The 22,909-nt window shown below is 37.0% G+C and overlaps 1 protein-coding gene across 1 annotated transcript in view; it reads right to left on the reverse strand.

The window, feature by feature from the left end:
• Positions 1–2,249: 2,249 nt before the first annotated feature.
• ORC4 (origin recognition complex subunit 4) overlaps positions 2,250–22,909 on the reverse strand; it is a 115,302-nt gene continuing 94,642 nt past the window's right edge. Inside the window, 5 exon segments of the mRNA XM_020984740.2 lie at positions 2,250–2,814; positions 2,817–2,850; positions 4,928–4,995; positions 5,080–5,175; positions 5,791–5,899. Coding sequence (XP_020840399.1) covers positions 2,663–2,814; positions 2,817–2,850; positions 4,928–4,995; positions 5,080–5,175; positions 5,791–5,899 — 459 coding nt within the window. The 3' untranslated portion in view covers positions 2,250–2,662.

Raw genomic sequence — 22,909 nt, forward strand, 5'->3', positions numbered from 1 at the left:
ACTTAACTGTTTACAAAAGGAAAAACGAAATGAATGAAGAATGCCTATTGCTCATATTATGATACCCAGTTGGAAGAGTAACTTACGTGTATTCATTAGTACCTATATTTTTGGACATATTTTCCAAGTAGACATATTAGGTTCACAGTTTAACCAGGAGGAAGAAAGTGGCTACCTTGACTCTGGAAATTGTAAAGTTTTTTAATGATTCCAAACTCCTCCCTGAAACAAAAGCCTGTTTTCAATTTTCTGTTGATACTGTGTAACTGTTAGGTCATAGAACTCTAGCGTGTCCAAAAAACTGATGCCGCTTTCACCTGAAGCACAATGGACATAAACATAGAGACGGAGCCAGCGGCACAACACATCATAGACAAGAAATGACCCAGAAGTGGTGTAAAGGATGATTAATGAAGAGCACGGGGTGGTCATATGGTGAGACAAGAAAGAACCACTGGATAGCCCCTGTGCTCCTTGACATCCTGAGATATCAGAACTTGAGACAGGCCCTCCCATGCTGGATGTGCCGCATGTGCAGAGAATAGGATGGAAAGACAGTCTTGCCTTTTTTTTTTTTTAGAGCAGTAGTATTTGTTTAGATGTTCAAAGTAGTCAGACTTCTCTTTTTTTGCTATGATTTTTACTTAAAGGAAAACCATGCCTATAATACCCATACTGACACATGGATTGTCCAACTCACCATTCAAGGCCGTGTTGACACTTTGCTAGATTGTAATCCCCCTGCTATGAGGTAAAAGTAATGGGAGAAGCAAGTAGACTGGACCAGGTTGTATAACAGACCTTATACTGCCATCTAACTCTTCCATACCTTCATATGCTCTGCAGGAATAAATGCAGAGTAAAACAGATGGCACATGGATGCAAGTATTTCTGGTTGAAAAGTCTCTTTTAGGGGCAGCTAGGTGGTGCAGTGGATAGAACACTGGCCCTGGAGTCAGGAGGACCTGAGTTCAAATACAGCCTCAGACACTTGACACTTACTAGCAGTGCGACTGACCCTGGGCAAGTCACTTACCCTCACTGATTGCCTAGGCAAAAAAAAAAAGTCTCTTTTATTCAGCTTGAAGATTTCCAAGGATGAAAGGTTCAAATAGCACAGGGTAGTATTAAATTAGCCTTGCTAAAGTTTTCTCAATTATTTGTTTTTTCATACCTCATTTTCAGTTTGTTATTAATGCATGTGATTAAAGAAGATAAAGTACTATTTTCAGTAGAAGTCTTTCTTTCTTCTCTGTGGCCTGGGGAGAGGTATGGAAAGGGGTAGATCAGCTTAATAGTTCCTGAGAGATAGAGTGTGAGGTGATACTACATTTTAATAGCTATGCTGAAATTGATGACTGTGATAGTTTGATTTTCAGCTTTTTTTAGTCTAGAAAGGAATACTATTTTGTTGATTATATGTGGATATGAATTATTATACTGTATTTCACAGGAACAAAGAGGAGAAAACTGATGGTGTGTTACACCAATAAAGAGTTTCAATCCACAGAAAATGAGTGCCAGTTGAAGATACCCCTTTAAAAGTAAATTGTCATACTTGTTTTTTGAGAGTAACAAAAGGGTATATCTAATAATTGCTAGTGTATTGCAAAATTCAAAAATACTACTAACCTAAAATCTAACATGTTCTCCCAGCACCTTGAAGCAATGTGGATACAGAATGTTGTTATACTAAGGCATCAGAAAGAATGTGGGTTCAAATTCTACCTTTTGACACCTACTAGCTTACCAGCCATGGGCAAATCATTTAACTTTAGACAACTCTAATACTGTCATCTATATAGTATATTAAAGCACTGTTTTGGAAACTATTAAACTTAACAGACCAACCTTACTACCACCTCAAATTTCGGTAATCACTGAAACAAAATACATGCATAGTTCTATATTATTTCAGAAAACTGTCCTCACACTACTGGAGTTACTGTGAAGATCAAATGAGACATTTATCATTTATAAAAAACGCTGGGCACACAGCAGGCAACATAAAAATGCTTATTCCCTTTTCTCCTCCATTATTTAGAAGCATGAATGGTTCCTAAGGAAGCTATCCTCCATTTGAGGTTTAAAAAAGTGGTATTCTATCTACTCAGACTTCTGAAAAGCCACAAATTAGTACCACTGTTAAGAGGAATGTGTATAGTGGCACTGGTATAAAAAAAAAATCCTCTTGTCGTTAAAGGTTTGGCTTTCTACTTATAAATACATGGAAAATCAAGACAATAAGATTTAATAAGATGATCAAATTTTATTCTTCTCTAATGTTTTAAATAAAAACATGTTCCTCAAATGTATATAAATATACACCAAGCCAAAAAGAATTATAAATTTTGAAATCTAAATATAACAGAAATCATACATAGCAGACAACAAAATCCAAAATTGTTTTAACAGTTCAGTAAGTCAGATGCATAAAGGTGACTTATCAACTCATCCGTAAATATTTAAGCAGCAATACAAGTTTCTATTATTTTTTAAGTTTTAAGGAAAGGCTTGCTAAAGACTACATAACACATCTTACAGAAAATGCCCTATCATACATGACATTTTACAAGTCATAATGCTAACTTTTACAATCCTAGGACCTCTCTCTGCTTTAAAGGGGACATGATTTAGTGAGAAACCTAAACTGCTGGTCAAATTACAACCAGCTCAGTGACGATGCTGCCCACTGCCTAACATCTGTAGGGCAATTTGGGTACTTTTGTAGAGCGTCCATAATTTGATTATTGTCCAAAAGCAATTTCACCAGTTGGTATTCTCTCTGTGTATTTACTGATGTTCTCTCCATGCTTTTACTAATTCTAGTTGCTGTAAGTGTTCAAATGCCTAAAGGAAGAGAAACATTTCAAGTTAGGAAACAAACCAGAAAAAAAAATCAAAGTTAAGCCTCTGACTACTGATATTTTCTGGTTGGGTGGGTAATACAATTTGCTTGACACTTGGACTCAAGAATATCCCTGGAATGAAGTAGCTGCATGACAAAAATCTCATTTTTTTACCTCTTATCAAAGAGGAAAGGATTAGTCATTAATATCCAATAAATTACATTTACTTAAACTTATTTACACTAAAATGTTTCATCTTTAACTGTAGAATAAGTGTTAAAGGGATTCTGGGTATTGGCAAGGAGTTTTATTGGTTTCAGTTTTTTGGCTTTTTTTGGAGGAGTGGAGGGTGAGGAGGAAGTGGAGACTGGTAGGCTACCAGGCCTGTTCTATAGTTCCTGTGGAAAAGAATATTTTACTGAGTGAAGGACTGGAAGGGATGCTTCTTTATCTCCTCCAAACAAGCTCCCCAAGCCTTGCCAGGGGGGTGAGCTGGAAGGGAACTGAAGGAACTTGGCCTCAAACCAAGAAAAGTACTTGCTTTTCTGCTTAAGGTTGCTACTCCCTCTAATTTTGCCTAATTTCAAACTTCTGCCTCAAGAGTCTCAGATACCTATTTTGGTCTTTTGAAACACTTGTTATTCTGCATAAAAACATTTTAGATTGTATTTCTTACAATCTCATACCCTGGAACTCTTTCATATTTTGTGCTTGTAATCCATCAGTAAGCATTTATTAAGCAGCTACTATATGTAAGCAATGTGTGACACTCTGGAGATACAAAGCCAAAATACTTTAAAGTATCTGCCTCAAAAAGTTTACAGACTATGGAAGGATGCAAATGTACATATATAAGCAATATATAACTTCTTTAACAATTTAATATTTGAATAATTAGAGGGGTTTAGATATTCCTCAGAGAAGAGTTGAGAATGTTTTGGACATAGGAGTAGCAATGCTCTCTTCCTAATGTTACTGGAAGTAAGGATAGGTCTTATTTTCATAAAATGTTGGTACATTTACCTATTGAAACCTCTCTATTCTTAGAACTCCTCTATATATCACACAGACTGGGAAAAAAAATTAAGCCTACAAAATATTTTAGGGTGGTTAAAGTATTCTGGTATTGAACAAACTGGTTCACTGCCTAAAAAAGAGGCCAACGCTAAAGGGTTCTATATGTACTAACACTCCCCTGCTCTTCTCTCAACCCTTATGGCTTTTAACTTAGCAGATTTGGGGGGCAGATGCACTCTGTACACACTGCTTTAAAGCAATGTTACTAGGATAACAAGGTTACTAACACATTCTACTTGGTGGCCTAATCTAAAAACTGTTATTAGAAGTGACTTAGAGCATTTGCCACCTTGAACCTCACTGTCACATTTATAGTCTTCTACGTGAAACTCAATTTACCTGTAACTCCACTTTGCAATGCTGCTCTCTCAGAGATCTACTACACTGCTGGCCCAGGGAGAGACAAAACAACCCAAAAGCTTTCAACCTAAGCTATCAGATTTAATATCTATATGCCCTGTTTTCCGTGAGTAGGAAATCTTAATTATCAGAAAACCTTTTACGATCTGATTTTGAGCAAGTCACAACTTTTCTGGGCTCCAGTTCTATTAGTCTAACAGGATGAGGTGGAACTAGATGATCTATAAGGTCCTTTCTAGCCCATAATATTTCAAGTATGTGAATGGTACATCTTAATGAATTTCCTTTCCTAAAATCACTGGCTTCTTAAATTAGCTGTTGAAAGTGACAAAACTGGGACTTGGATTGGAGGTGAAGAGGCATGGTAGTTTGTTTATACAACAGACTGACTAAACTTCTAATTCCATGACTGTATGTTCCTATAATTAGACAGTAGAGGGCAGCATACCTCCACAAAAGAAAACTAGATTTACATGGCTATACAGTATTCTCACTTTTTCTTGTCTAAAAGATAACATTTCCTGTGATAATTTCATGCAAAGGATTTTTACTTCTTCAACAAACCTCATGTGAAAGAGCTGTCTCTTGGCACATTATGTAAGGGAAAAAAATGTAGAAAATTGCACAAAACCAAATCTTACCTTCATAACAACAGGTTTTTCAAAATTATAAACTGAATGGGCCTTCCTTTGGATAAACTTCTGAAATTCTGCATTAAAATAAATGGCATTATTTGGTATGCTTGGGATACAAAAAACTGACAAGTCGTTACAAAATTATCAAAATATCTTACCATTATAGACCATTTGAAAGTTAAAAGGTTCATCCTGATAAATGTCATTTAAATGTTTCATTGCTATAAGAAGACAGACTTCTAACACTGAAAGACCTGAAATGAGAAAGAAGTAAAATTTAAATTGTTATTCAGTTGTGTCCAGCTCTTCATGACTCCATGGACCATAGCATTCCAATACTCTCAATGGGGTTTTCTTGGCAAAGATACCACAGTGGTGTTTACCCTTTCCTTCTCCAAAATTTAAGTACCACTAGTTAATCTTACATATTATTAAAGTATGTTTAGTAGACAGAAATAAGCACTATGCTATTTATTACTGTACAAATTTATATAAAAGGTATAACTAATGGATAACAGATGTAGAGCTGGAAGGGACCTTCCAGGCCATTTAGTCCAGCCTCCTTTTACAGATGAGAAAGATGAAAGTACCTGCACCAAAGGTCACACAGATAAGCATTCAGAGGTGGTATCTGGTTTGATACCAGGTCTTCCTGCTCCAGATCCAGTGCATTTTCCATTGACTAATGTTGTAAAACTGATTTCTACAAGAAAACCAACCCTACTCATTTCTTTACAAATATACTAAGTAAAACAAGTTTAAAATTGCTTTCATTAAAGAGGCCTTCACTTTGATGTCATCTAGACCACTAAGTTTATAAACTGAAATAAAATTTCATATTACAAACACAAAAAAGGTAACTATCTTACCATGTACAATATTTGCTTTAGAGTCCATACTACACAAATGGTTTGCCTCTACCAGGTCTGTTGGAATAATAAATGGGCGAGATGATGTTATGTGACTTAAAGCAAGCATCTAAGAAAAAAAATGGGAATTAGAAAAAACATATTACTTAGTGTGGGAACTTTGGTGATAACAATAAGCATCAGCCATATTTTGGAGCCTGGGTCCTGGTGAAAGATTAAAAATTACTGGCTAGGAGAGGTACTTTCAGTTTTCATTCCCTTTAAAACTCTAGGTGATTTCATTTATTTTTTAAAAGGTGACTAAAAAACCCAAGTTGCTTATGAAGTCTTGAACCACTTATAGAGATAATTATATGTTTTTCTAAAGCATGAGAACATTTTACCCAAGGGCTGTGGAGGGAGGAGAGGGAAGAAGAAAAAAGAGAAGACGAGTAAGCAAAGATTTTGTTTCTAGGTTCAAAATTCCCTCAAAGTAACTTCAACGTCATATTCGTGGACATGAACTTGGTTTCTCTCCTATGAGTTTTATGCATGAAAGAACTCACTTATTTGACAAGTTTTTACTGAACATCCATATAAAGGTGCTATGCTGAAGGGTCATGAAGCCTATAAAAATGAAATAATTCCTGCCCTTACGAAACTTCAAATTGATTAGTGAAGATAAGCTACACAAAAACTATAAATCAAAACAAAATGTGAGGAAATTTCACCAGTTCTGGAGTGCTACAAGAGTTCATGAGTCAAGTTAACTTGCTCAAGTTTTTGTTTAAATGGCTTGGTTTTTGGTTGGTTGATACCTTCCCCTCCTGCCTCCACCATTTCCCGCCATCCTCTTCTACTTTTCAGCAGAGTGCCCTTACAATCTCACCCTACTACTGCTTGTCTACTTCTCTGTTGCCTACAAACATCAGTCTCCTCTATCCTTAACAAAACCCATGGGTACTGTCATGCTATTGTCCTGTATCTCTTCCCTTTTTTCAGCCAAATTCCTAGAAAAGACTATCTAGTCTCATCTCGATTTCCCTGATTTCACTTTCTTCTTCAAATCCTTGCAATTTGGCTTCTGATGTCATCATTCAACTGAAATCACTCTCCCTAAGCTGACAAGATTATTGTAGCCCTTCCTCATTTCTCATTTTTTTTTAACCTCTCTGCAGTATGTGACATCTGGACCATCTCTCTTTTCATAGATTCTCTTTCCTCTTTCGGTTTTTATGACAATGTTCTCTTGATTTTCTTGTCTGTATGACAACTCCTCAGTCAACTTTGCTGGATCACCCAAATGCAGTAACTTAGTTGGCCTTGATAAGAGAAAAATATATATATTTTTTTGCTTTGAAATGAATCCTGATAAACTTTTTATATTTTTTAATGGAGCCAAACTCAAGGAAACAAGCATTTTCCCTCTTCTTTTTGGTGTCCTATGGACACCATGTGAAGGCTGGAACTCTGTTTGGTGAAAGCTTCTCTATGTGTCCCTGTTCCTTTTCTTAAATTTTTTTTATTAGTTTATTTTGATTTATCAACAATCACTTCCAAAGGTTTTGAGTTTTAAATTTTTCTCCCCCTCCCCAATACAGCTCACAATCTGATATAGGCTATACATATACATTCCTAATTAAAAGATATTTTCACATTAGTCGTGCTCTAAGGAAGAATTAGAACCAACGAGAGGAACCACCAGAAAGAGAAAACAAAACAGAAGGAAAAAATAGCAAACAGTATGCTTAGATCTATATTCAAACTCCATAGTTCTTTCTTTGGGTGTGGATAGCATTTTCCATCATGAGACTTTCGGAGATGTCTTAGATCCTTGCATTGCTGAGAAGGGCTAACTCTATCGTTGTTAGTCATCACACAACATGGTTGTTACAGTGTACAGTGTTCTCCTGGTTCTGCTCACTTCACTCAGCATCAGTCCATACAAATCTTTCCAGGCTTTTCTGAAGTATGCTTGCTCATCATTCTTATAGCACAATAGTATTCCATTACATTTATATATCATAACTTGCTCAGCCATTCTCCAACTGATGGGCATCCCTTCAATTTCCAATTCTTTGCCACCACAAACAGGGATGTGAAAAATATTTTTGTACATGTGGGTCCTTTTCTCATTTGTATGATCTCTCTGGGATACAGCCATAGAAGTGCTATTGCTGGCTCAAAGGGTATGCACATTTTTATAGCCCTTTGGGCATAGTTCCAAATTGCTCTCCAAAATGGTCAGATCATTTCACAACTCCACCAACAATGCATTAGTGTTCCAATTTTCCCACATCTCCAAATTTATCTTTGTCCTGTTTTGTCATGTTGGCCAATCTGAGAGGTGTGATGTGGTACCTCCAAGTTGTTTTAATTTGCATTTCTCTAATCAACAGTGATTTAGAACATATTTTCCTATGACTACAGATGGCTTTAATTTCTTCATCTGAGAACTGCCTGTTCATATCCTCTGACCATTTATCAATTGGGGAATGACTTGTAGTCTTATAAATTTAACTTAATTCTCTATATATTTTAGAAATGAGGCCATTATCAGAGACACTGGTTGTAAAAATTCTTTCCCAGCTTTCTGCTTCCCCCCTAATCTTGGTTGCATTGGCTCTGTGCAAAAACCTTTCAATTTAATGTAATCAAAATTATCCATTTAGCACTTCATAATGTTTTCTATCTCCTGTTTGGTCATAAATTCTTCTCCATAAAATCTGACATGTAAACTATTCCTTGCTCTCCCAGTTTGCTTATATTATCAGCCTTTACAGCTAAATCATGAACCCATTTTGACATTATTTTAGTATATGGTGTGGGATTTGCATCTATGCCTAGTTTCTGCCATACTCTTTTCCAGTTTTCCCAGCAGTTTTTGTCAAATAGTGAGTTCTTATCCCAGAAGCTGGGGTCTTTGGATTTATCAAATAATAGATTACTATAGTCACTGACTACTGTGTCTAACCTATTCCACTGATCCACTTCTCTATTTCTTAGCCAGGATCAAGTAGTTTTGATGATCGCTGCTTTATAATACAATTTAAGATCTGGAATGGCTAGGCCACCTTCCCCTGCATTTCTTTTCATTAGTTCCTTTGATATTCTGGACCTTCTGCTATTCCAAATGAATCCTGTTATTATTTTTTCTAGCTCTATAAAATAATTTTTGTAGTTTGATTGGTAATAAGTAAATTAGCTTAGGTAGAATTGTCATTTTTATTATATTAGCTCAGCCTACCCATGAGCAACTGATGCTTTTCCAACTTTATGTGAAAAGAACATTTTTAAAAAAATCTTTACACATCTTTTCTACTTTTTACCTTAGGTTTTTCTTTTTCTTACATACTTCATGCCCTTGGTATGACCGTTTAAGTGGGTCTCTCACCAAGCTTTTTAAGACTTCATTTTTTTTCCTTCCACTACTTCTCATTGTTTTATAAGAAAATAAGGCTCATAATTTTTCACCATCTTTCTTTGTAAGGTCTTATGATGTTATGAAGTTCATATTCTAAATCTGTATTGGTAAATTTTTTACTTTTACAACATCTTATGGAAATAGTTATAATTTGTGTTGATGTTCAAATTTCCATCTATCTCTTATTTTCTGTCAATATCTCATTTAAACAGGTTAGTTTGAAGTTGTTGTAATGATATGTCACACATCTTTTTCTCATTTTAAAATTTCACTGAACTTTATATTATTTTTGATCTTTCCTGTAACAAGCTGATATATTCCCAATTTAATATTCATTTGTTTACTGACAAAAAATACATTTCATTTTTTGGCATTTGGTACTTGCCATAAGTGCTTCCCAATTCTTTTCTGGAAGAAAATATTAATGATACATGGGCATGAAGCTTTCTGGATCTATGAGCCATTGGCCTCTCAAACCATGTTTTCCTGAACCATATTTGCCAATGTATGATTTCACCTTTTGCAACAAATTACTACTGAAGTATAAGCTGATTTCATTTTGAGACTGAGTTTTTTGCAGCATTAGTCTTCCTTTTTATCCTTGATAAGAGATTTAGATATGTAACCTGAAATTATTTTCATGGTGGCCTTTTAATTAAATGCTTATGATGAGCAGTGCAATATGACATGACTAAATGTCCTATGATATGATATTTCTTGTTGTCTTTGAATGGACAATAAAACCGACTTCACCATCTCCTTAATTTACCTCTACAAAGAAAAATCAGCAGGTCTATTCTTTCACTTAGCTGCACCTCATAGCATAAATGTCAATACTGATATCATTTAGTGGGGAAGGACCTCAAACTTAAGAGTTCAGGAGTTAAGGTACTATTACTAGACTAACTACAAACCCTATGATTCTTAGCAAACTTGTTCCCCTTCTCTGATACTTTGCCCCACGTCACTTAGGAGGAAAAGCATAGGACTGAGGATAACTTTGCATTTTCATTGACTTTTGAGTTGTCATAGTCAAAGAATTCATCACCAACTGCCAAGCATACTAGTGACTATGCCTTCCGTACTTAGCTAAGTTGGTTCCTTCCAGCCTGGTAGTACCTGGCAGTCCTTCTCCTTCACTAGCACAACCCTCTGTGGCCTTGGGAAGTACCTGTCTCTGTGGCTGTGTGGTTGTCTGTCCCATCTCCAGCCTCCAGAAGGAAAAGAAGCAATGAGGCAGGCTCTCAATCTGTGGTGGTCCTACACTTCCTGTAGGGAGAGGAAGAAAAGAGGGTGCTTTCCATGTGGCTGCACATTTGTCATAACTGTTCTCCAGCCTCCAGAAGGAATACAAGGAGAAGCCTCCAGAGGGAAGATGATAGGAGGAACTGTGGGTAGGGGAGCTTTCCTTAAGACTGTACACCTTCCATCTGGTGCCATGCTTGCTTCCCAGCCTCCACTGGGAAGAGAAAAGGTGCCTTTCATTTAATGATTAACACACACACCTACCTGGCCACATACTTCACTTGCCTGTGATTTTGAAGTCCTGGAGGAGATCATCATCCAACACCGACTCCCCATTAACCCTCCTACCCAAAATCCAACCAAATGCTCCCCAGTCCTTCCACTGTACCCCTTGGAATGCCTGCTCCACAGACAACAAACCTGCCTTTACTTTAAATCTTTTTCTTTTCTATTCTTTCCTCTTCTGGTTCTGAGACCTGGCTCCCTCAAAGACACAGCCTTTCTAGCCACACCTTCCAGCACTGGCTGCAACTTTATTTATTCATTCGCTCCCTCATTCATTCCCCTTAGTTTACTGACTGAGGTGGAGGTGTTGGAATATTCCTTGCTTCCAATGGCCACTTTCTGGTTCTCCTCCTACTACCTTCACTCTGTCTCCTCTTCTCCTTTGAGGTCCATACAATCCACCTTTTCCACCCCTATCAAAACTCTGGGTAGCTGTTGTCTACCTACTTCCAGGTCACTCTCTTTCCTTCCTCAATAAGTTCAGTATATGGCTCAGAATCTTTCTCTGCCTGCCCAACTCATGCTTTCATACTGGGGAGGCAGAAGAGGAACAGACCCTTCAACATACATACTATCTCTGAAATGCCCTTACCACTCAGTTCCTCAATTTATTCATTTTCTGTGACCTAACCCTCCATCCCACCTCAACCATACACAAAAAGATGGTCATACTCTTGATCTTGCTACTAACCATAAACACACATCCTTCATGTTCAAGGGCTCTGAAATTTCCTTATCTGATCAAAACCTCTTGGTTTTCCACCTCTCCCTCTGTCTTCCCATATCAAACCATACTCTTCACTTATATCATGTCCTCCAATTCCTCAGACCCTTGTAGTTCTGAGACCATCATCGCTCTATTAGCCATTCTCTCCTCCCTTCTCCCATATTAACCTCTTGGTGAATGAGGTCAACTCTACATCGTCCTCATCCAGTTGTGCCTTGCCAAGTCTCACTGTTGGCTCACTCCCACCATGTTGTTGAAGGATGGTGAAGAAAATCATGAAACTTTTCTGACTGGGTCCACCACAAATTTATGTTACACAATCTCGATTTGGCCACCAAAGCAATTTTCCTAAAGATGACCATATCATCTCCCTACTCGATAAATTCCAGTGGCTCCCTACTGCTTCTAGGATCAAATATAAAATACTCTACATGCTGTTCAAAGTCCTTCACAACCTAGCCTCTCTACTACTATCTTTCCAATGTCTTTATAACTTTCCCAATCCCCTCTATGTACTCTTCAATACAGTGACACAGACCTCTTTGCTATTCCTAGAAAAAGAAATTTCATTTCTCAGCTCCATGCATTTTCTTTGGCTATCTCCCATGCCTGGAGTGCTCTTGCTCCTTATCTTTGCCTCCTAGCTTCCCTGACTTCAATTCCTAGCTAAAACCCACCATGTACAAGAAGTCTTTCCTAATACCTTTCAATTCTAGTGCCTTATCTCAGCTTCAGATTTATCTTGCATGTTGTTTGTTTGCATGTTGCCTCCCCCATTAGATTAAGTCCTTGAAGACTTAATCTTGAAGACTTTCTTTCCATCACTAGTGCTCAGCATTGGGCCTGACACATAACAAGTGCCTATTAAATGCTTATTGGCTGAAAAGGTCCTCAATTTTTTGGACTCAGTACCTCTTTACAATCTTAAAAATTCAGGACTCCAAAGAGTTTTTTGTTTATTTGAGTTATATCTATTACTATTTACTGAATTAGAAATTTAAAGTGATAAAACTTTAAAAAGTTTAAATTATTAAAAAGAACAATTCCATTTTTTATGAAAAATAACCTTTTCAAACAAAATGTAGTGAGAAGAGTAACAGCGTTTTATGTTTTTGCCAATCTCTTTGATATATGGCTTAACAGAAGACAGCTAAGATTCTCATACCTACTTTTGCATTTAATCTGCGGCAATATGTTAATTTGGTTGAAGTAAATGAAGAAAACCCACTCTTACACAGATATGTAGTTGGAAAAGAAGTACATTTTAATATGCAATTAACGTCTTAGCATTAATAATGAAAACAGTTTTGACTTGTAGAACTCCAATAGGGTCTTGGGGACTTTCAGGGGGTCTACAGAAAACACTCTGAAAACTGCTGGTGAAGGATTTTGTGGAAGATGTTGAGCAAACATGGAGAATATGGATTTGGAACTAAGGATGGAGACAAGTATTTCAGATTCATCTGCATAAAGGTAATAATTGAAACCCTGAGCACAGCTAAGATCACCTGAGGGGGGGAGAGAAACAAAAGAGATGAAAGAGAGAAGAGAGAGGAGGAAGGGAAGGAAGGAGAGGGAGAAAAGAGGGCCAAGAATAAAATAATAAGAAAAAATAAGAATGAAGGATCTATAAAATCCTGGGAGAACACCTATATCAAGAGGTAGAAGAAAGGGAAACAATGAAGGAGAGGCAATGAATATAAAGAACGATTGAAGTTTAACCTCAGAAAGGAGGACAGATATTTCTTTCTGAGAGAAGAAGTACAGTATAGGGGAAGATAAACATTCCAAGATGGAGAGGTGACAATCCAAGCAAGTTAGAAAAAACAGTAGTAGATTTGGCAATAGAATACTTTCATTATCTATTCATGTTGCTTAGGATAACCACCATAAATACTTCAAATCTTTAGATGTAGCCCAGAGGAACTGTAAAACAGTTTCTATAGAGTTCTATCCTTGTACAAGTAAGAGTAAAAGAAAAATAAGGGAGTGATTCTGTAAAAACAAAAATCCTGTGTGGTCTCAGCAACAGTGGCTATTTCTTATGTCTTAAAAAAATCACAATGTTCATTTCCTTTACCTGTTCTCCCAACAGTTACTATGACCACCAACGTGAGACTCAAGAAAGAAAAAACAGAAGAGAAATGGATTTCAAAACTGATCAATGCGGGCTATTCCCTCCAACAATGCATGTATGTCAACAATGGAAAGAAAAGGAGGCAAATTTCACTTCAATATAAACAACTCACCAATTTGGAGTGACTTCTCAACTACTGGAGGTCACCAGACAGTCATTTATAAAGCTATTATATACAGGAGTCACAACTGGCTAGGGTGTTGACACTTGAGATCCCATTCAACTCTGAAGACCTGATGACTCAAGAAGTTGACTTTGCATACACAAACCCAAAGCAAACAATGCTCTTCCTCACATAACCACAACTCTACTTCATATGGGTATCTTCAAAGTTTTTGATTTGCTTTGCTATACTGGAATATATCTCTAACCCAGAAAGACCTACTTGTTCTTACTGATTTTTATTTAGCAGTTTGTCAGTGTAGGTGTCTCATCTAATGACAACTTTAGCTTACCTGAAAGCATGTCTAAAAAGGTCTCCCTGTGATGCTTCATAGCATAACCTTAATTAACTATGCCATGCCAACTGGTACATCTAAATGTATGACATTCATTTAGAAGTATTTACTGAGCGCCAACTGTTACCATTTTCAGTCAGTTAACAAACATTATGAACCTACTATGTGCCAGGTACCAGGGCTAGATACAAAGACAAATAAAACAACCTCAGACCTCAAGGAGCTTATATTCAAGACAACATGTATATATGCAGGCACAAACAAAATAAATGAAAGAGCTGCTTTTTGTTTTGTTTGTTCTGGGAGGGGTAGGGGAAAGGGAGATAACAATTGGGAGAGGTTGGACAGGAAAGATCTTATGTCTTCAATCATGAATTAATCATTGATGGAATCTCAGAGAACATTTAATACACCCTCTTCCAGTACCACTCTCCCCCCTCCCCCTTGCCTTTTCATTTAACAGATAAGTACAGAAGCCCAGGGTAACAGGAGAAAGATGGAATGGACTCGGTGAGGAAAATTAAGAAGGAAAATTTGGCTGAACCTCAGAGTATGAGGAGAATGATGTATAATAAGGACAGAAAGGAAGGTTGAAACAGGCTTTAACTGTCACACAGAGGCATTTCTATTTTACTCTAAAAGCAAGGAACAGGTATTAAAGCTTCTTAAGCATAGAAGTGACAGGGTCAGGCCTAGGCTCGACTTCACTCCACCAAGTGGAAAATGGACTGCAGGAGAGCCTGGAGGTAGGGAGATCAATTAGGAGTCCAGGTGAGAAATGATGAGGGCTACAATTAAAATAGTAGCTCTGTGAGTAAAGAAAAGACATACTAGTGATATGAACTGGCAACTGATTAGATATAGTGATGAAGGACTGGGAAAAACTGAGGTTAATTCCACCTGGGCCACTAAAGAATTAGAAAATTTAGGGAGAGGGGTGGGTTGAGGGAAATAGGAGTTCTGTTTAAGCTTATTGAAATGGAGATACATAAAAGGACTACAAGCTTAGTTGATTTGGGATTAGAACAATAAAATCTGCACTGAGATGGCAATTAAATCCACGTCAGCCCAAAAAATCACCAAATTAAAGAGTTGTAGAAAGGGAAAAGAAGGGGGCTCAGGACAAAACCTTAAGTACACCTTACCCTTTAATTAGTGTATGAGTATATTACTGATGAAGTAGCAAAAGAGACTAAGAAGCAGCAGTCAGACAAGTAAGAGCACAAAGAGAAAGCACTATCACAAATACCCCAAGAAGAAATCATATCCAGAAGGAAAGAATAGTCAATAGCGCTGAAGAAAGATCAAGAAGGATGAAGACTGAAAAAAGACCAATGCATCTGGGAAAAACTCAAAGCTCACTTAAATTTAAACTACATATGTCAATCTTGCTGCCTGACACAGATTAAAATATGATTGGTAAATGTTTAACAAAATAAACAAAAAGACAATATAACATATTGTTAATTTGTGTGCGTGTTGGGTGGGGGAGGTTAAGTCAATATGCAGTGAATCCCTTTCTATTTGAGTTTGACACCGATTAAAACTATATGATAATTCCTATAGGATGTGGAAACCTGGATGTTCTACTTGCCAACATCTTTTAATTTGTTACCTTCTTCCTACCACGTTGTGCAAAGTAAAAAATTAACAAAATAAAACAAAACTCTGATGATTTTAGAGCTGATAGGGCCTTTATTTAGCAGAGCAGAGGTAAACTGACTTACCAAAGATCAAATGGGCATTAATGAGCATATCCAGGATTCTGGCTGAGTTATTTTCACTTCAAATCTTACGTTTTTTATATTATACAATGCTCTCTAATACTCAGAATTGGATGCTACAACTGTAAAAGCTATTCTAAACTTAAGGGAGAATAAAAAGTGTATTCTCTTAGTAATTCAAAGCAGAATATAATTCTAAAGCTAAAACTACAACAAAATGAGAGACTGGTGAATTATTCAGTTAAGTATAAAGTAAAAGTGTAAGGTAAAAGTAAAATGGTATTACATACCAAATAACCATACCCTTAATTTCAGTAGTAAGGCCAGGTCAACAACCACAAATATTCTAAAGACATGCCAATCTGTATCTCACTTTCCAACTCACTCCCCCTCCCCTCCCGCTTTATAAATAGTTAAGATGGTGAAGAGTTGCCTTGTAGGTTAGTAGAAAATGACATATAACTGACAACAAAACTATCCTAACCAGACTAGGAAGGGAGTAGGATTTAAGTGGTAATTGAGAGGGGTCGCTGTAAAAGGATCTGTATGCCAAGTAAAACTGACATTTGGTATTTGTTTCTGAGGGCTTTAGACTGTTTATTTAACTGTTTATTTCCTCTTTCCCCACAAGATTTAGTTAAAGAGTCTAAGATCAACAAGGAATCTACTGTGGACAAGATAGAAATTATGGGCGACCATAGCTGATTTAACCATCCAGTGCTATTCGAATGCCACTCCACAAGGCTCTGCATTTATCTATTTGACTATTTGGGTCAGTATTTTTATCAATGACTTTGATGAAGAGAAGGTATCCTTACTAAATGAAGACATAAAGAGAAAGAAAGCTAATTAGTGGATCAAAGAATATAAAATCAAAATCTTGATAGGTCAGAATGATAGGTTAAAATCAAAAAGATGAAGCTTAAGAGAATATACATAAAATCCTGCATAATAGTATAAGAGACAGGGAAGGTGAAGCTTAAATGAAAGTACCATTAAAAATATTGAGAGGTTTTAGTGGACTGCAAACTCACTATGAGCCAAGGGTATGATGCTTTTTACAAAATAAGTATAGTGTCCAGAACAAAGGAGGTAATAATTTGATATACTCTGCCCTGCTCAGACTACAACTGTAAGGATTCTGTTAAGTTCTGAGAGCAAACACTGAACACTGATAAACCAGAGGAACAAGTCTAGCAAGGAACTAGGATGATAAAAGGTCTACAATCCATTTTATATGAAGGACAGCAAAAGGAATTAATCATATTTAGTCTGAAACTTATAAGACAAATGAGTTTTCTTCAAACTTTTTTTGCATTGTCAAGTAGAAAGACTAGACATTTCTATTTTGCTCCAGAAGGAAGAAAGGAAAATAAATTGAAAAGTAAAAGGATATATATGTGTACACACACACACACACACACACACACAGTTCTAGTTTAAAAAATTCTGAGATGATACTTTAGCCAGAAATACCTTGGATTCATTATGTGTTTCATTTTTAATTAAATTTTAATTCAATATTTGATTTTAATTAATTTGATTTTTAATTAATTTCTGGTTGTTGAATAAAAGACACCTTTCACTGTTGCTAAATTTTTAGCGACCCCATGTGTGGTTGCAACACACAATTTAAGAAGAGCTGTTTTAACTTAGACATGAGTTCATGACAGGTGTTAAAAAGTAAGCAAAATGAATTGTGCCTGATTGTTGAGGGCCTTGAATGCCAGGCAAAATAATGTAAACTTTACTCAGCAGGCAAGGAGTAAAGTGGGGATCTTTGAGAAGGGATGTAACCAAAACTATGCTTTGAGAGAAAGAGCAATGCTATAGTATTTTTTTTTCTTCAGGCAATTGGGGTTAAGTGACTTGCCCAGGGTCACACAGCTATTAAGGTGTCAAGTGTTTGGTCCGAGGCCGGATTTGAACTCAGGTCCTCCTGACTTCAAGGCCGGTGCTTTATACACTGCGCCACCCAGCTGTCCCAGTGCAACTGTATTTCAAAGGACTATCTGGAGACTGTTAAGGTAAGAAGACCTATATTAGGGTGCTAGACAAGAGATCAGAAAGGAGGGAACAGATCAGTTCAGGAAATCATTAAGACTCGAAATAGGACAGTATAGAAGGATATGGGATATGGAAGAATAAGGATGAGGTGGAAAGGGAAGAAAATACAAGAAGTAGCAGGAGGAAAGGACAACTTGTGAGCTTTTTCTAAGGCACAACATACTCATTTGTGTAAGGATTAGTTTTTTTCTTATATGCTAATTAGGGTTTTTAAAAATTAAAGCCAGCCTGACTTCTGGGAGCCAAGATGTTGGAGTAAGAAGTAAGTCAATTTAACCCTCTCTTACTGACATCTGAAAGCCCAGAAAATATCACCCAAGGAAAAACTCTAGAACAGCTGAGCCAGCAGAAAGATGGAGTGCAGCAATTTTGTGGCCCAGGAAACTTGGAGGATTAAAAGGAAAGGCCCCTCTTACTCTGGGGGAGGGGGAGCAGTACAGGAAGGGAAGAGTTCCAGCAATGCAATGACTACCCAAGTGCCTCAGCACAGGCAGGGGAACCACAAAACAGCAACTCCGAAAACCTCCATGTGCAATGGCATTCTCCAGCAGCCAAACACTTGGGTGCTTTAAAGAAGCTCAGGTGAGCAGGCATCTTCCTCACCCCAACCCCGAGAGCTCCAGTGCTGCTGACCCCAGCTCAGCACCAGGTAAGCTGCCAAAAACCTACAGTCTTCAGCTGCTAGCACCTGAGGACCCAGCACACAAAGCCAGTGATCAGTTTGCAGGCATCCAGCACAAGGGTCAAGTGTCTCCTGCGCTCCAGCAGGAGAGCTCAACTTTAAAAGCCAGTAAATAGGCAAACACCATGAACAAAAAGCAAAAACAGACAATGATCATAGATTCTTATTATGGGGACAGGGAAGATAAAGGCCCAATTGTCAATAAATCCACATTGAAACCTCAAAGGGGAATATGAACTGGTATCAAGTCCAAAAAGCCTTCTCAGAAGAGCTCAACCTCTATCAGATTGTACGCCGTCTTGGGGAGGGTGGTGGGGAGAAAGGGAGGGAAAAATTTTAAACTCAAAAGCATATGGAAGTGATTGTTGATAAATCAAAATAAATTACTTAATATAGAAAAAAAGACCTCAAGAAGGATTTTAGAAGTCAAATAAGAAAGGGAGAAGAAAAATTGGAAAAATAAATGAAAGGTATGCAAGAAAAAGTCAATAGCTTGGAAAAGGAAAGATAAAACTGTATAAAACAAGTCCTTAAAAAATACAATTACCGAAATGGAAAAAAAGTACATTGAAGAAATCAACGTCTTAAAAAGCAGAGTAGGCCAAATGAAAAAGGAGGCACAAAAACTCACCGAAGAGAAGAACTCCTTAAAAAGTAAAATGGCCAGATGGAAAAGGAGGTACAAAATCTAACAGAAGGAAACAATTAGCTAAAAATTAGAATTGGGCAAGTGGAAAACAATGACTCTATGAGATATCAAGAATCAGTCAAACAGAAACAAAAGAATGAAAAAAAAAGAAGAAAACGTAAGATATCTCATTGAAAAAACAAATGACCTGGAAAATAGATCCAGGAGAGACAATTTAAAAATTACTGGTCTACTTGAAATCTATGATGAAAAAAGAGCCTGCACAGCATCTTTCAGGAAATCATCAAGGAAAACTGCCCTGAGGTCCTAGAACCAGAAGGTAAAATAGTCATCAAAAGAATCCACCAATCACCTCCTGAAAGAGATCCCAAACTGAAAACGCTAAGGAATATTGTAGCCAAATTCCAAAATTACCAGATGAAGGAGAAAATTCTGCAAGCAGCCAGAAAGAAACAATTTAAATATCATGGAACTACAGTCACGATTACACAGGACCTTGAAGCTTCTACATTAAAAGATCAGAGAGCATGGAATACTATATTCCATAACGCAAAGGAGCTTGGATTACAACCAAGGATCAACTACCCAGCGAAAGTGGGAATAATTTTTCAGGGGAGGAGATGGCCATTCAACTAAACTGGGGACTTCCAAACATTTCTGATGAAAAGACCAGAGCTCAACAGAAAATCTGATCTTCAAGAAATGCCTCAAGAGAGGCACAGAAAGGCAAACAGGAAAGAAAAAAGCAACAACATGTTATTAATAAGGGCAAACTGTTTACATCCCTACAAGGGAAGATGGCACTTCTAACTCTTGAGAACAGTATCAGTATGACAACATTTAAAAAGGGCATACACAGACAGAGGGCTTGGGTATAAGTTTACTTTGATGTGATGATAAAAAACTAAGTGGTGAAAAGGTACTGTTCTGTGAGAAGAGAAAAGGAGGAGGCAGACAAGGATAAATTGCATCACCTGAACAGGCACAAAAACCTACTACAGTAGAGGAAAAGAAGGGAGAGAGATGAGCATTGTTTAAACCTTATTCTCATCAGATTTGGTTCACAGAGGGAATAACAATCAGTTAGGTATGGAAAACTAACACACCCTATAGGGTGCAGGAAGGGAAAGGGAAAGTAAAGGAAGGGAGACTGTGGTTGAAAGCAAAAGTTTAGTGAGGAGGGAAAGGGAGAAGGAAAAAAAAGCATAAATGGGGGAAAATAGGATGGAGAGAAAGACACACATAGTAATGATAACTGTGAATGTGAATGGGATGAACTCTCCCATAAAATAGAAGTGAATAGCAGAGTGGATTAAGAACCATAATATTACAGTATTTTGTTTAAAAGACTTATACAAACTGATGCTGAGTGAAATGAACAAAACCAGGAGAACACTGTACACACTAACAGCTACAATGAGGAATGACTGACTTTGATAGACTTAGCTCTGCTCATCAAAGCAAGGATCTTACACAACTCCAAAAGACTCACAATGGAAAATGCTATCCATATCCAGAGAAAGAACTCTGGAGTCTGAATGCAGATGGAAGCATACTATTTGCCCTCCTTTTCTTTTGTTTTCTTTTGTTTCTTCTTTCTCGTGTTCCTCACATTAGTTCTAATTCTTCTTTACATCCTGACTAATGTGAAAATATGTTTAATGTGAATGTGTAAGTAGAGCCTATATCAGATTCCATGCTATCTTGGTGGGGGGGGGGAAAGGAGAGGAGAAAAACTCAAAATCTTATGGAAGTGAATGCTGTAAACTTAAGAACAAATAAATTATTTTAAAAAAATACTGTTCAAGCTAAACATAATTATATAACAAAAAAGGCTTTCACATACTACCACTGGGTCCATTAGGCACTTTGGAATTAATATTAAAACACAAAGGCAAGTAGAGAATTGTTTTAAACATCTATAATTTCTATATAGGAATACGAAAGTATAGCTATATTAATCAAGGCAACAAATCATTAGCAAATTCTTTAAAAGTCCTGGGATCCTGGATCCTGATTTGGAGACTCAAAGTTACTAAATAAGAGGAAGCAGTTCTGGAATCATAATTTTCAAAGCTCCAGCACAGTACACTAGCCTCAAGACCAACATTTCCAAATCACTCTTTGCTAGATCAGAATTATTCCATGAAAGTATTGTTGGTTGTATACATAAAAATGAGTTCAAACATAATTTATATCAAATAAAAGGAAATTTGTGTTTTCATACTAACAGTAATTACTGTGAAAATCATATTGCTGTACTTTTAAGAAGAAATTACAAAAGACAACAAATCACCAATATAAGCTAAAGAGCACAGGAAATAATAACAAAGCTCCTTAAGGTTTTTAGCATATGTTCTAGAAGGGCAAAAAAGAAGATTGGATATATTGCCTCCCGCATTAAGAAACCATATATTCTACCAAGGTTATAGAACCAGACTGCAAATTAGTCTTTAACTGCTCTTAAAGACAAGAAAAAGATCTGTGTAAATAAAATATAAAAGTAAAGTTCACTTATATAATCAAATTCATAGTTCTGTAGTTCATAGTTATATGATTATAACCTAAAACCTGAGTCAAATAAGTACAATTACTCACATTTTGTGATTGATCTGCTGAAGACACTCAGATTAATTATCTTAACTCTTTTTGCTTCTCAGCACTGAATATAAAGAGAGAATCCAATGGAGGGGCATAAAGTGACATATTTAACAGCGTAGCTGTATGTACTGATTTACACACAAGCCATCAGTGCATGTAGTTATCAACATGGTATCAGTACTCTGATAATGCCATTCCAATATAAAATAATGAATGAGAAAGCAAGAAGCTTTAATTGCAAGAGGGGGCTGGAATTCAGATGGAAGAGCAGTGAAGAGGCTAGGCTAGAGCATATTTGGAAGAGAAAGTTAAACTTTCATCAGATTAACTGCGATGCAACTCTCAAGGCCTCTTCTCTATCTTCATCCTACTTGACTTCTCTGTAGCTTTTCTAATAGCTGATCATCTGCTTTCCCAAATTCTTACAGTCTCTCTTCCTTGGTTGTTCTAGACATTGTTCTGTCTCCATTCTCCTCCCTCCTGTCTGCCCACTCCTACTCAGTCTCATCTGTTCATTCATCACCTAGGTCATATGCCCCTAAATTGTGGCTGTACCCAAAGGCTATCCTGAGCTCCCTTCTCTTTTTCTTTCTACACTTTCTCACCTGGTGATCAAATGAGCTTTGAAGGCTTCTATTATCATCTCCATGCAGATGATACCCGGTTCTAGATAGCTAAGCCTATAGACTCCAGGCTCTGTTCAGAGATTCAATTTCACATCACATTAGAGATTCAACTGGACAACACTACAGGGATGACCAGTAGCCATCTCTAATTAAATATATCCAGAAATAAGCTTGTTATATTTATTCCCAACCCCTCCTCACAAGTGAACTTTGCTATTACTGTTGAGAGAGCTGTATTTTCATTCACTGAAGTTTGCAACTTTGGTGTTATCCTCAACTCCCTAGTGTCACCCCATATATCCAATTAGATATCAATCTCATTGTTTCTTTCAAATGACATCCCCTTTTCTATATTCACAGTTCAGGACCTTGACATCTCCTGCCTGACCTAGTCAGTGATTCAACAAGCATTTATTCAGTGTCTACTAAGTACCAGGCATTATGACAAGGCCTTTGGGACAAAAGTACAATGCAGGAAAAAATACAAATTTCCAAGGAGCTTACATTCTAAAGAG

This window comes from Phascolarctos cinereus, unplaced genomic scaffold (genome assembly GCF_003287225.1).
Source record: "Phascolarctos cinereus isolate Bilbo 61053 unplaced genomic scaffold, phaCin_HiC Scaffold_726;HRSCAF=1367, whole genome shotgun sequence".
Classification (NCBI taxonomy): Eukaryota; Metazoa; Chordata; class Mammalia; order Diprotodontia; family Phascolarctidae; genus Phascolarctos; species Phascolarctos cinereus.